The 15,203-nt window shown below is 37.6% G+C and overlaps 2 protein-coding genes and 1 pseudogene across 2 annotated transcripts; 1 reads left to right on the top strand and 2 right to left on the bottom strand.

Moving 5' to 3' along the window:
* Positions 1-563: 563 nt before the first annotated feature.
* LOC145614033 (uncharacterized) lies at positions 564-869 on the top strand. Its single transcript, XM_081669042.1, has one exon. It carries the CDS (start codon positions 564-566, stop codon positions 867-869), a length of 306 nt encoding a protein of 101 aa, XP_081525168.1.
* Positions 870-5,453: 4,584 nt separating this feature from the next.
* Positions 5,454-9,272, bottom strand: LOC145615042 (putative disease resistance protein RGA1; annotated as a pseudogene).
* Positions 9,273-10,828: 1,556 nt separating this feature from the next.
* LOC145615414 (uncharacterized) lies at positions 10,829-14,457 on the bottom strand. Its single transcript, XM_081670486.1, has 2 exons — positions 12,666-14,457; positions 10,829-11,081 (listed from the first exon to the last, which is right to left on the bottom strand). Exon 1 carries the CDS (start codon positions 14,165-14,167, stop codon positions 12,917-12,919), a length of 1,251 nt encoding a protein of 416 aa, XP_081526612.1. The 5' UTR covers positions 14,168-14,457; the 3' UTR covers positions 10,829-11,081; positions 12,666-12,916.
* Between the last annotated feature and the right edge of the window lie 746 nt (positions 14,458-15,203).

Genomic DNA, 15,203 nt, shown 5'->3' with positions numbered 1-15,203 from the left:
AATCACCGATTTGATCCCTCCAATCGGCCTTGGGCTATCGGACGTGGTCGCGGTCTTCCAATACTTGTAGATGCTCCTTGAAAAGCCCGGGAAAATGCTCCAAGTACACAAATTCCTACAAAACTCAAGCAAAACTACCAAAGCACTGGAAAACACAAATTAGTAATAAAAGTGGCTCGTAAGAGCCAAAAACACTACTAATTACGACCAAGGGACGGGGATGAATACATATATAAAATGAACACATCAGTTGCCTAACTTACTTCTTAGAATTAGTCTTGTATTTAGCCGTTGCCTAATTTGTAGCCTAATTAGTAGCTAGTGATAGGCTCTTGTAATTGTATATATTTGCTGTTTATGGAAAGGAATACTCACGGAAATAGTTTCCTTCATGGTATCAGATTGTTAGGGTTTCTTCCGCTGCAAACCCTTCATGCTTCGCCCCTTCTCTCTGTTTTTTCTTCTCTTATTCTCCCTGTTCATTGACAGCCATGGCAGACTCAAAATTCCATCCCGCCTTGACTGTAAATAACATCCAAAAAATCATTCCCATCACACTCGAAATGGAGAATGTACATTACTCCACATGGGCGGAGCTATTCAAGGTCCATGCTCGTTCTCAAAAGGTCCTTAATCATATTATTCCTCTGGAGAAGAAGGTCCCTGCACCATCTACCGATGAGGAAAAAGGACTATGGTCGACGTTGGATGCATCCGTACTTGGGTGGATTTATTCCACCATTTCTCATGACCTTTTGGACACAATAATTGAACCCGACTCAACGGCAATGGAGGCTTGGGATCGTTTGAAAGACATATTCCAAGACAATCAAAACTCCCGTGCTGTTACCCTTGAACATGAGTTCTAAAACACTAAGATGGAGGACTTCCCTAATGCATCGGCGTATTGTCAACGACTCAAGAACCTTTCTGACCAACTGAAAAACGTCGGTGGACAACAACTGCCTCATCCTTCAACTTGTTTCCGGTCTCACGGAGGCATATTCCGGGGTTGCAACCTTGATTCGGCAAAGCAATCCCCTCCCTCAATTTTACCAAGCCCATTCAATGTTGACATTGGAGGAAGCGGGCTTGGCAAAACGGGCTGCCATGACCTCTGCTTCGACAATGGTGGCTGCTTCAAGGGAGGCAGATTCGGATGGCTCGGGAAATAATCGTGGGAAGCACAAAAACCAGAAAAAAGTGGTGGCCGAGGGAAGCAAAACGGCGGGGGTGCTCGCGGTTCTGGTGATGGTTCCGGCGGTGGTGGTCAGACGTCCGGGGGTGGTGGCGGCTCCGGTCAGGGCCGTGGTGCGATTCGCGGTGGTTCCGTAGAGCAGCAGCGGTGGGTGGCATCTCCATGGCAGCAGCAACAGTACGGGGCTTATCCTTGGGGATGGGTTCCTCAATGGGCTCCTCCTCCTTGCCCATACCCTTCCCAGGGATGGGCTCGTCCTCAAGGCCCAAAGCATCAGCCTGGTTTACTTGGTCCACGCCCACAACAAACCTATGCAGCCTCTCACCAATCCTATGCTCCAACTGACATTGATCGGCCCTCCACACCATGACTCTTCAGCAGCCCGATCCTTCGTGGTACATGGACACCGGAGCTAACTCTCATATGACATCCTCCAACGGTCATCTCCCGTCTTATTTTAATTTGAGCAATCATCATAATAATATTGTTGTTGGTAGTGGTCATACGATTCTAATTCGTGGTTGTGGTAATACCACTTTGCCTTCCCCAAACCCACCTTTATCTCTCTCTAATGTCCTACATGCCCCCAAACTCATAAAAAATCTGATTTCCGTTCGTAAGTTCACAACTGATAATTGTGTGTAAATTGAGTTTGACCCTTATGGTTTTTCTGTGAAGGATTATCGGACGGGGATGCCAATAATGAGATGTGATAGTCAAGGGGACCTTTATCCACTCACTACCACCATATCAAGCACTTCTCCATCAACCTTTACAGCTTTAGCTTCATCTATTTGGCATGATCGTTTGGGACATCCGGGATCTTCTATTTTAAAAACTCTTAGTAATAATAAACACATTGAACGTACTCACTCTTCTAGTTCTAGTGTTTGCCATTCTTGTGTACCCGGAAAACATATTCAGTTGCCTTTTATTTCTTCAAGTTCTACTACTTGTATGCCTTTTGATATTGTTCATAGTGATCTTTGGACATCTCCTTTTTTGAGTTCATCGGGTCATCGTTATTATGTGCTTGTGTTGGAAGATTATTCTAAATAATTACGGTCCTTTCCTTTAGCCAAAAAATCGGATGGTTTTGATAAAATCTTAGCTTTCGAAGCATATATTCGTACTCAATTTGAACGACCTATAAGAACTTTTCAATGTGATAATGGGAGGGAATATGATAATGGACCATTTTGGAAATTACGTGAGTCTAATGGTATGTCTTTTCGACTTTCGTGTCCCCATACATCATCACAAAATGGAAAGGCCAAGAGAAAAATTAGATCATTGAACAATATAATTCGTACTCTTCTTGCTCATGCCTCTTTACCCTCCTCCACCGCCTCCGCCGTCGCCGGCCGAAGTAGAAATTTGAGGGTCATTCTTCTCACTCAATTCCATGCTCCTCTTCTCTGCTCTCCTCTCTCACATGCACAGGCAAAACCAATTATAGAGTCGTGTAGTCGTGTGATTTTTTTTTAGTCGTGTGTTTCTTTGGACAAACAAAGGGTTTATAAAAAAATACAAAGTACCACCCCTTAATTTTTAAGGGAAATTTGTAAATTGTTATCCAATTAATAAACCTGTTTTGAAATTACCACTTGTTAATTTTTTATTTTATTTTATTTTACTACCTTTAAATTAAAAAATTACTCAAATTTCCACTTTTTCAAAATTTTGGTGAATTTTCCGTCTTGCATTTATCAGCCCATATAAGTTTTTTCTTTTTTTTTTTTTTTATTTTTTTTTTTTTTTTTTGTTTTGCAACAAGCAAACAAGATATGGGTGTCGTAACTAGGCCCATTGTTTTCTCCTTGCCTTATGGGCTAAGGTATGGGTCGCTGATACAACACCACGAGGAACCTTGTTACAAAGTTTGTTAATCTCTTGCGCTAGTCTACGCACCTCCCATGGAGCTTTATGGGGGTGCTGAATGCATTGCATTGCTACTATGCTATCTGTGTAGACCTGGATCGATTGGCTTATTGCCTGAGCATGTGATATGCCTTCCTGAATTGCCATCAGCTCTGTCTGCAGTGCTGACTGGGCTACTTTGACTTTCCCTCCCCTCTCGATCTCCACCTGATCTTTCACCATGACCCACCCTATGCCCGCTTCCAGTCTCCCCCTTTTGTCTTTTTTCCACGCTCCATCAGTGAATATGGTCAGCACTCAACAGGGACTCTTCTTTGCACGACCCTATATACCAAAAGAGGTTCGCTTCTGTTGCGCTTCTAGCCTTGTCCCCCTCTGGAGTCTTCAGTGAAGGAAATAAACAATAAATTGGAACAACTTATCTCGTTGTCAGATCAATTGAGGTGCCGTGACGAGTCACTGCCCTAAGTCAGAAAAACCCCCACTACGGTGCGGCTGGACTACGGGTTCTGACCCCAGGGTTAACACCTCCTCCGTCGGCAAAGGCACACTCCAATGGACGGAGTGAGAACCGTCTTTATTGGCTGAGCTCTTGAAAAGTTTTAAGACAAGATACTATTTAGAGAGAGAAAATATGTAATACTATCATGTTTTAGAAGTAAGCATAAGACTCCTTTTTTTTCATACCCACTTGAAGGAAAAAACTTGGTTTTTATAACCAGTAAAAGGAACGTTAAAATTAATAAGAAAATAAATTAAGAGTTTTGTAACTGAAAAATTATTTGACAATTTACTCTTTATTTTGTAACAGCTAACACATTATTTGTAAGATTATAACTGATAACTGATGATTTCTTACTAGTAAATGTGGTAACGTTGGCCAAGGTAATAATTATCAATTATGAGCACTATAATTCTAATTAAAAGTTTGGAGCAAATCTCCAACAATCAGCTCCTTTAATCAGGTCACTGACTCCTCTAATAAAGCCATGGTGCGTCTTGGATCAGGGGTGCCATGCCCAAAGGTCACCTCATTTCTATGTATCCAAGTTGCCCATATCATAGCAACAAAGCACCTGAGTTGATCCGATGATGGAGACTTGGATAAATATTGGATTATATATATTTCGTGTCCAAACATTCAAGGGTGGATCATACACACCAGTTTGGATTTATACGAGTTTGGATCATTCAAGGTAATAGCCCATAATGTAGTATTAAATTGATCATATTAGTCTTTATAGTATGTAATCATAAATCTATAAGAAATTACACATTAAAATAAAATTCAAACCAACGACAAATAAAAAGTTATCCTTTAAAGGATTAAAGTTAATCATTGATCATCTTACAATAAAATTAACATACACTCATCTTACACAAGACTTATTGCAATTATTTTATGAGACGATAGTACGTGTATTGTAGGGATAGTTTTGGGGATTACTTTAGTATAGTATATAAATATAGATAGATTGATAAAATATTGTCAATAAATTCAAACTTTAAATTCATAAATAATATGAGGAAACAATATTACACCTCCATTTTGGAGAATTAAAAGCGTTAATTGTATCCAATCGTTATTTGATTCGATTATTTGTGACTAATGGATGCTTGTTGAAGTCACTTGTTAGGTGGGATACATGGGCGAAAATTTTCTCTCTCGACAAAGGCCTCTGTATCTATTTCAAGTCTACGAGAGCAACAAGTGTTTAGTCCATTATGAGGAGGATAAAAGGAAGCAACTTAGTGTAATTGACCCAGTTCAAGAAGATCTAGAACAGGAGACAATATTGATTTTCCTCATTATATTGATAGAACAGTGTGTTATGTTGAGATCTTTGTTTCACCTTCGGAACAACAGAATTTGTTGAGGACAAAGAAAACCAAGAAATCGAGCCGGATAACGAATATTACAAGTACGTAGGTGCCTAACAGTCGGTTATTTATGAAAACTCATGTTTATTCTAAAATCTTTTGTTATATTGCTAAGACTTGGGAGTTGATGTGTGTATTGTAGTCTGAATCTTGCAGCTAAGCTACCTGTAAGTATATAATTTTTAGTTGCTTTTTCATAATAAACCTGTGCCTAGTATTTGATTGTTGTTCTACAGCGAAGATAATCTAGCTGCGCGCTTTGTGTTTTATTCAAACTAAGAAAGTCTTTATAACCTCACTCGTATTGCAGGCGCCAGAATGTCCTTATAATCTCACTCGTATTGCAGGCATCAGAAAGTTTTTAAAAATTACTATCTGACAAGAGCTTTACATGAATTGAACACAAGATTAGTAAATTTCACTTTTGAGTATAAATAATAAACAAAACAAGATTCACTAATAAACCTGTCAAAGCCTAAAAAGACCTACAGATCTGGCAATCCATCACTGAAGTTTGAGAATTGAGCATCAGTGTTGAGCAAAGCTTATGTGAAAACTTGCCTTATTGAAAACCGATGAAACTGAATTCTGTAGTGGTGCAAAATATCATCAATCTTTCTTCGTTGCTGAAATAAAAATGTATCTACTATGTGTAGAAACAATAGGCAAAAAATGACAGGCTAATTTCTCAAGGAGGATAGAATTTTTTTTGTGACAAAGTACAGTATGTGTTGGGTATTATCAAAGCAGAGACCGAGTTGACAAATTCAATTAACAGTACCTTCTGCAAAACTATTCACTGATGGATATGGAGGAAATGTGCTGGATGTTGGGCCAATCCTCCCCATTTGGATTTCGACATCTTCCAGACAGATGCTTTGAACAACGCTTTATTTCAAGTCTATGAAGAGAGGTGAGCTTTCGCATTACACTGGGAAGTGATTTGAGATTATAACAACCACTGAGGCTCAGGGATAGCAGAGATGATAGACAGCTGATCCATTCTGGTATGGCATTCAAAGTCATACAACCAACAATTTTCAGATGTCGGAGGCTGGTCAAGTACTGCAATCCCTTGGGTAAAATTTCCACTCGAACTGTTTCAATTAATTCCAGTGAATGGAGAGTCTGAGCAAGGGGTCTCCAAGGCAAACCATCATTATCTTCTGTAGAGGACAAGACCATTGGGGTGACATGAATTGATAGAGACTCCAAACCAGTGAGATACTCCAAACCGCCCGAAAGACTCCTAAGTTTGAAGCAACAAGAAATCACAAGTTTTCGCAGAGAAGAACATTTCTTAAATAGCTCTCCTACTTCTGACAAACACTCCAACTCCAAAGCCTGTCTAATGCACATGCTAGTAAGACATTCCACAGGGATTGTATTAAAATAAAGCATGTCATCAAATGCTACATGCCTCAATTTCGGATGTGAACTACCAGCATCTGACATTGTAGAATCTAATAAGGAAGAAACAAACCCTACATCATCTTTACCCATTCTTATACGCAGAGTTTTGTTCAAACCAATCAAACAAAGTTGTTCCTAGATTGGACAGGGAGGAAATGATGTCAAGTTATGGCAATTATCAATGGCCAATACAGCAAGATGTGGAAATGATGGTTTCAAGCTATCACTGCTGTCAACAACCTGATCAGAAACTGACTCCTCTCTCCACCATCCTTTCAACTTTGTTAGATCCCTGATTTCTAGAAATTCAAGAGAAGGGAAGAAGGTCAATTCTGCTGCATTACCACTACTGCTGGTTATATCTTCTATGAACTCCAAATTTTGCAGCTCAATAAGTTCCAGTGATTTTAGAAGATGTAGTTTGCTCAGCGATGGGAGAATCTGCAGTTTATGGCAATATTTTAAACTAATCTTGGCCAGATTTGGAAGAAATGTCGTCCACTCTGTTCCTGGGAATGGAATGTTCAAACCCTGAAATCCTGACAATTTAAAGCTATTGAGATTAGGATGTGGCTGCAGGCTTTTCAACACAGATGCATGATGATTAGCTACAGGTTCATAATCTTTGTCTGGTAAATGGCAACCTTCAAAAGTTATTGATACCCCTCTGAGATATTCCATGCTTTTCAAATAACCTTCTTCACTATCAATTTCCTTGACATCTGAGCCACTTGCATAAATGGAGATGTCGATGTTGTCTCTTAAATTCTTGACAGCCTTAAGATCTTTCAGCTGGCCAACACATTGCTTTCCATATATATCTTCATTTCCAACAACAAACTTCGAAAGAGCATGAAGAAAAGTCAGCTTATTCAAGCCTTGAGGCATATGCAACAACCAAGTACAGCCATAGATAAGCAAGCGTCTAATATTAACTAGTTTGTGGAAGTCCTTTGGCCAACTGCAAAACATAAAGCAATTGCACAAATCTAAAGTTTGTAGATTATATAACTTTGTAACCGAATCAGGGAATACTTTAAGTTTTCTATTTCCAGACACATCAAGATACCTTAAATGCACCAGTTTACCTATTGAATCCGGCAAAGATTCAATACCCAGGTCATGCAAGTCCAAAATCCTCAGCCAACTCCAATTTGCTAATAATGTACTCACCTCAAATCGGCTGTAACCATCTCTAAGATATGAACGGATTTTAAGTTTAGAGAAACTTTTAGTATATGTGTTTCCAGCATGAAATAGATGGCGTGTTGTATCTGCCAAATTGCTTGTGATAGAATTCTCTAAACAAATTTCCTTTCCAGCTACATCTTGAGCAACATCATGCATCAAGTCATGGATTTTAAATGCTTTGACGTCACCATATTCATCCTTTATTACATCATGGAAGAAACATCTTCTTAACAAAAGAGAAAAATATTCCTCACCGGCATCTTCTATGCTTTGTCCCTCATCAAAGGGCACAATGTACTGTTGTGCCATCCAAAGGCTAATCAACTTCTGTTTGCATATGACAAAACTCTTGGGGAACAATGCACAATACCTAAAGCAAGTTTTCAAAGGGGAATCAAGATTATGGTAACTGAGTTTTAAAACTGACATAACCTCATTATCTCCTTTTCTAATCTTGACTAGATCACTCTCTTGAAATGAGCGCCACTTGGTGATGTCTTGACCAAATAGAAGACTTCCAACCACCTTTATAGCCAGGGGAGCACTATGACAATTTTCAATTACCTTCTCCCCAATCTCAACTAACTCAGGAGGGTGAACCAGGTTGTTCCCCATGCCAAATGCGGTCATCTCAAACAATCGCCAGGAATCTACTTTGGATAAGCCTTTCAACTCATATGTAATGTGTTCACTTCCTATAATACTTGCTGTCATTTTCGAGCGTGTGGTCACAATAACCCTACTTCCCCTTCCACCTAGAATTAAGAACTTCCTCAAATCAAGCCACTTATACCGATCCTCACTCCACACATCATCAAGAACAAGCAAGTATTTCTTACCCCCAAGCTCCTTTTGTAGTTCACTTTACAATGAATCCATTCCAAAGCCATCCTGCTTCTCGGACGTGACTGATTCTAGAATCTTGGCAAGAATCGATTTCACATCAAATTGTTCACCATTTTGATCAGAGACACAAACCCACTTTCATCTTGATACACTAACTGGGCAAGAGTGGTTTTCCCCAATCCTCCAATTCCCACTATAGTGACAAAACCAACATCATCCCTAAAACCAGAATCCAACAACACAGGCATCAGAGCCTTGAGGTCATCCTCTCTCCCGACAACATCACCCGAGCAAGCATAAGAGCAGCTTTCCACTCTTCTCACAACAGGTTGGTGGGAGGCGACAGCGAAGCCAAATTTTCTATGATTATCTGCAAAAGCATCCAACTTCTTCTTGATTTTTTTGACCCGTCAAGACATTTTGTAAGCCACACTAAATTGGTTTTTAGAAGAAAAGAAGTCACACACCTCTTAAAGGACTTTACTTCCAGCATTTTGCTGCTTGTGCCAAGCAAAAGTAAGGATCTCATCAAACAAATCATCAGCATCATAAACAACCTCTTTGAGCTTCTCAATCCAATATTGCTCTTCGTTGGAGAATACTTGCTTGGCCTCCGCATCAAGCACAACTTTTGTGATGGTGGAAACCGTTTCTTTGAGCTCTTCCAATTCAGAATTATAACCCCAAATGGTAAAAATCTCCTTAAGGATTGAACATTCCAGTGCTGCAAATAAAGTCTGAGCAACAGTAAGTATAGCTCCAGCATCAACCATTAGTGTACCAAGTTCCAAGAATAAAAGGCATGGATTCAAAGAAAAAAAAAACTATGATTTAGGGAAGATGAAATACTTAAAATTGTGGATTTTTGTTATTTTGTTTGCTTAGTGGAGTGAAGTGAACAATGAAAGGTCAACCGTTCAACAGTCAGAAAAACATATGCTTAGTATAAGATAAGCTTAATCACCTACCCATGCAACCATGTTACTCAGTTCTGTCTTTAGTATTAATTAATTCGTGACATCAAAGGTAGGGCACCCCATTAATTTTAATTTTATCCACCATAAGCATGAGATTCTGCCACTACAGTAAGAGAAAACTCTATTTTAACTCTTATTGAGACCAACCGACACATTTACACATAAAGTACTATTAAGGATTATACACGAGCCCCGTGATTATGGGACGGCTTATAGTAGACTATAATATATGGACGGGCAGAGTAGGCTAATAAACATAAGTTGGCAACTATTAGAAGTGTGGGAAGGTGATGAGCTAATGACACGTCAAAATTCCACTAAATATATGCAAAAATTTTGTGCTATTAAGATTAGAATAGGAGAAGCTTTCTGTAAAATTTTGGAATTAGACATAGAAATTTAGCAAATTAATACCTTTGAAGCAAGTAATGAGACCCCTTTTAAAAAACTTCTAGATCCAACACTAGTAGGATACTGTGATGCAGTATTTATAGACTAAATACAAGTCAAGACACCCCAAAAATTGAAATAGGAAAGCAGCTGAAATTATTCTAATCTCCAGTGATAACACCAGACAGCAGGACATGGCTCCTTCGCCTCTGCTTGACTTATCTAGTTCTTGAGGGTATCAAACCTTATCTGAATATATCGGATGCTCAATGTTGGGATTGAAGCTCTTATATAATGCTTCTAACCATTGTAATAATGATGCATTCTCAGACAAGTTAGCCACTAGAACCACACCAGTCTTCACCATCTTTAGTCAAAAATGTAGTGGCAAATACAAAGCAGAAGGCATACTGTTATTGAAAACTACAGAAGTTCCCTTATGAGAAGTATAACCATACATGTAATTACAAGCAGATTCTGGCAATTTGTAACCAACTAACCATATATCCCTCATCAAACAAGATAGTAAGGAAAATACTACACAAGTGCCAAGTTAAAGGAAGGAATGTCTTGGCTGTGCAATCCTCCAAAAGGACAGCTCAATTATGTACAGTATTATGAAAAAGAGGTAAATTTGTCCTTATCAATCTTGACAACCTAGCCCTCACCACATATTGGCACAATATGTAAGTTCATCCTTTTAGATTATGAAAACATCAAACTAAAATGCATGATCAAGACAAAACTCAAGAGCTCAACAAAATCGTATGTCCTACCCTCCTACCACAATAAGCCACAAATCAAAAAAATAAAGTGAACTATATGTTTTCTTTAGGACAGGCTATGTAGAGGGCCTTAAAAGGAATAACGGTAGACAAGGAAATATAAGACAAGGCAGTCAATAGAAGTAAGGTACAAATGCAGCATACACAAATCCAGTTGAGCACTAGATCCCAACTGCCCAACCCAGGACTATACTACTTGGATTTTTTTTTTTTTTTTTTTAAAAAAAAAAAAACCAAATTAAATTGCATCAATCATCAGAGTCAGATTCAAGATTCTTTTTTTTTTTTTTTTCTTTTCTCTCAACTAAAACGTTCACAGCCTTAAAAGAAAAAGTAACTCTTTCTGAAACAATACACTTACTTTGAAGACAAAGGCGATGGTTGAAATTTAAGAGATTGATATGTACGATCACCCCAACAAAAAAATATACAAAGCTTCAGCATAAGCATCATGGAGTTGCTGTACATATATTATAAAATGATCATCAAATGAACTCAGAGCTACTGAGATAACATTACCTGAAATGAAACAAAAGCATGCTTTCCAATTAGACCTTGTAAATTATAATCACTTAAAGGGTTAAGAAAAATACCCCCACATAATGCTCGAAATTCCAAAATTTATAAAAACAACGCTTATCTAAGGTAAATATGAAATAAGTATGATCATTGAACACTTCAGCTTAAACTCACCCCAGGCATATTATTATAAACACCTGACACCAAGGAACACCCTTGCTATGTAAATTGTGATAACTATTTAAAAGGGGATGAATAATATTGCAACTACCAAGTACCAAGTGTACCTATACAATGCTGCTCAGCCAAGATTGTTTAATGTTAATAAATATAAAGATAATCAAGCATAAACAGTTCTTAAAGACCAAAATATGAGCTTGAATAAGCAAAGAGATATTCATTCATTTAATGCTCCTTGATAAGAATGATAACCTCAATAATTAGTTCAATCACTTACATATAAAGTTTCAACCCAGAGCTTGTTTTATTATTTTTTAGCCCCCCACGGCCCCACCCTCCTAAACATGATACTGATTGAAGATACAAAACCGAGCCATGAACAGACTAAGCAAACTGGCCAGTCGATGACGGATAAATATCAAAATTAACTCAAGCTTAAACAACTGTTTTGTGTTTGCTAACTTAAAAAGCTTAAATATAGGATGTCTTGTTAATTGGCCAAATTTTCTGACTCCACAGCTGAAGAACATCCTACTAACATTAGTAACATAAGTGATAAGTCCCATAAATGACTTGACAATTTGACATAATAAATTGCAACTCCCTTTTTTCTACCACTTGCCTAAAAAAGATAAACTATCTATACATACATTTGACATGAAAACACACAAAAAATAAAAAATTCTTGGAAAGTATGGAATAGAAACTGTGAAGTTAATTGATTAACAAAAAAAATTAAGTAATTCTCACAAAATGGAGAAAGTTACTATCTAGATCACCCAAAGCATGTGCACCATTACAAATCAGTCCAATAATTTCTTCATCCCACATTATTCTTCATGCTATTTTTTTTTTTTTTTGAAGTCGCGAACTGATAGCATAATTACCATTTCACAGTAAATGTTCTTACTTTGTTTCTCTCCAACCACACTCTTCTTTCTCCAACCCATACTTTGTCTTCATTTTGCTCACTGTATCCATAATTCTTAATTTTCGTACCAAGTCAAGTGTGCAATATTTGGGCCAGAAGGAGCAGTACTAATGTAACACTTCCAAAGAAACTAAACTTCCCAACATCTTTGGAAAAGGCTTAAGATCGAGTACTAAGGCAGTGACTTAAAACTGGTCAGAAGTTAGATATACCAGACAAATGTTCACTGAATAGACTTCATGTTTCCATGACAGAATGCATGACTACTTTCAAAGTAACAGACTTCGCTTTTGGAACAACGATACTTGCAAGCAGAATACTAATAAACATATATAAATGACAAGAAGAAAGCATCAGCCTACCCACACAAAGCAGATTAAAAAGGAGACATTTCAAAAGCATAATTTAATATTATAAGACCACATTCTTTGGCATAAGGACGTTAAGAAAATAAAATGGTAAGGTTAAGTTACCTCAGAACTTTCTCCCACTCAAGGTTTCAGTTCATATCAGGGCCTACAACAAGTTGAAGACATTACTTCTTTTTGTTCATCCCATGAAATCAGTTCACATGCTCAAAGATCACTTATTACACATAGGACATAGCTTACATATAGCATTCTGCTTTATCCACTGACAGCATGACAAAAGGCTACAGGAGAGCTCTCAATCAAATCATAGCACCTTGAAATCAGAATCCCACAACAAGAATTGACCATTAACTTCACATTTTCCTGATAGAATCCACAAATGTTCCAGAAATAACAGACTTCAGCTTTCTCAGAAACGCATTTTCAGAATCAGAACTATAAGTGACAGATGTCTTTGAGGCTATAAGAACAAAATTCTCTCCGTTCCCACAATCTATTTCATGCAAATTTACAAACACTTCTTGCAATTCATGTATCAGCATATCATAGAATGACCCATTTGGAGGAATTACATTCATAACTAGAATTCCATGCTCAGAAAGAGACGTCTTGGCCGCTAAAAGTACATCTTTTTGCAAAAACTCCAATGCAGGGGCACTGATACCCATTTTAGAATCACTAGAATCCAGATCAACCATGATAACAAGAAATTTAGGGCCAAATAACTCAAAATAATTCTTACAATATTTCTCTCCTATGTTATTGGCAACCGAAGGACTTGATCCATTATCACAGTCAAACAATGCTACCTTCTTTAATAATTCAATCCCGTCTCCTAAACAAAGCTGAATACCATTACCACATTGTAGCCCAAAATATTGCTTTGCGATCCTCAAAACCACTTCATCCATCTCAATACCAACAACCTCAAAACCTAATTGCAATGATAGGAAACTAAGCAATGCCCCACCTCCAACACCAATGCAAAGCCCTCTTGGCCTAACCTTAGATTCAAAACACTCCTGTAAATTCCCACTGATCAAGGACAGACCGGCCACCATCGGTGCCAAGTAAGGATGCACCAACACCCCTAAATTCGGACAAAACTCCGCCTCTTCAATACATAAAGAATTCAATCCATTATCATCAACTCCACTATTTGGCACAACACTGATTTCAGTCTGTATCAAATTGGGCATTCTCTTAAACCTCAACCTTCTCCTAAATTCTCTCCTAGAACCCTCGATTTCGACATCTTCAACCAGCATTTCCCCCACACAAGACCCAACACACTTCTCTAAAACAACACTACTAATTACACTATCCTCATAACTCAAAAAGGGTACTTCAACATTTCCCAATTGAGCAATTTCCTTGGGTAATAAAGCCATCAACAAAGGGTATAAACTTCTCTCCAATTTCTCCCTATAAATTGGGCAAATTTCAATTGATCTTTTGTACAAATTACCAACATTAATATCATCATTAGAAGCATTACCAATTAAAATTAACCTGGATATTCCAGGAGAACCCAATAGAAGCTGGAGATGCCCAGATTCAGTGGCGAAAATCCAATCATTTTCACGGTGTTTTGGGACTAACATAGCTGCAATTTGGGGGGAATTAATGGGTTGTAAAGGTGAATCAAGAACAGAAATTTGAAGGTTTTTTGTATGAAAATAGTCAGTTGGGCAAGAAAAGAGAGTAAATTGGAAGAGTAAATGAAATATAGCGAGATGGGGTTAAAGAAGCGAATGTACCTGGTTCCATGATTGATGACAAAATTAGGCAAATCCCAGAACTTGATACGGATTAACGCAAATTTTGATGAAGAACAAACGATCAATTGCAATGACTTAATGAGAGATGCTACCGCAATTTCTATGAAGTACCATTCTCACACTACTCCTGGGTCTAAAAGGTCCTTACCTAAGGTAATGGTGTTGTTTAGTTCAACTTATTTTAAAAAAAATAAATTCAAATCAGATAGAAAAAATAAATTCACATCACAGATAAAAAAAAATAAGTTCAAATCAGATTATAGTTGTATGTGATACTAATAAAAATACATATTATTACGAATCTAACAAGGCTACACTTAATATATAAAGTTTGGTCAAAGATGACCATCAAATCTGATTAGACCAGACCAAATCAGATAAGTTCAAATAAGCAAACATAAGATGAACTAAACAAGCCCAGTTTGGACAACGAAGAACCATACCTACATTGAAATTTTTTTTTTTTTACTAAGTGTCAGAAAAACATCATTTGCTATTTTTATATAGTTATTTTAAGTTTATAATGGTAATTGTGATATCAATACATTATATGTTTCTTCAATACTGTTTTCAAGGTGTCATTTTGTTTGTTTCTGTAGTAATTCTGTATTTATCTAAGATCAAGGGCTTGTTTAGTTCATCTTATTTTTGCTTATCTGATTTGGTCTGATCTGATTGTCTGATTTGACCAAACTTTAACCTTAACTATAACTTAACCTTAAAAAAAACATTACAAAATTAAAGATATTTAGCGATAAAAAACTGTAAATGAAACGTTGATCTGAGCATTAGCTTGTCGCATTGGACGGAAGCTTAGACCCCCTTCATCCTTTGGCCGAGCAACTTTATCCCCATGCAA

This window comes from Chenopodium album, chromosome 25, assembly GCF_948465745.1.
Source record: "Chenopodium album chromosome 25, dcCheAlbu1.1, whole genome shotgun sequence".
Classification (NCBI taxonomy): domain Eukaryota; kingdom Viridiplantae; phylum Streptophyta; class Magnoliopsida; order Caryophyllales; family Amaranthaceae; genus Chenopodium; species Chenopodium album.
Note: the sequence above shows the minus strand (reverse complement) of the source record. Positions and strands in the feature narration are given on the sequence as shown.

Bases quoted from the DNA above. Each gene is read 5' to 3' on its own strand.
- LOC145614033 (XM_081669042.1), top strand. From the start codon at position 564: ATGGAGAATGTACATTACTCCACATGGGCGGAGCTATTCAAGGTCCAT.
- LOC145615414 (XM_081670486.1), bottom strand. From the start codon at position 14,167: ATGTTAGTCCCAAAACACCGTGAAAATGATTGGATTTTCGCCACTGAA.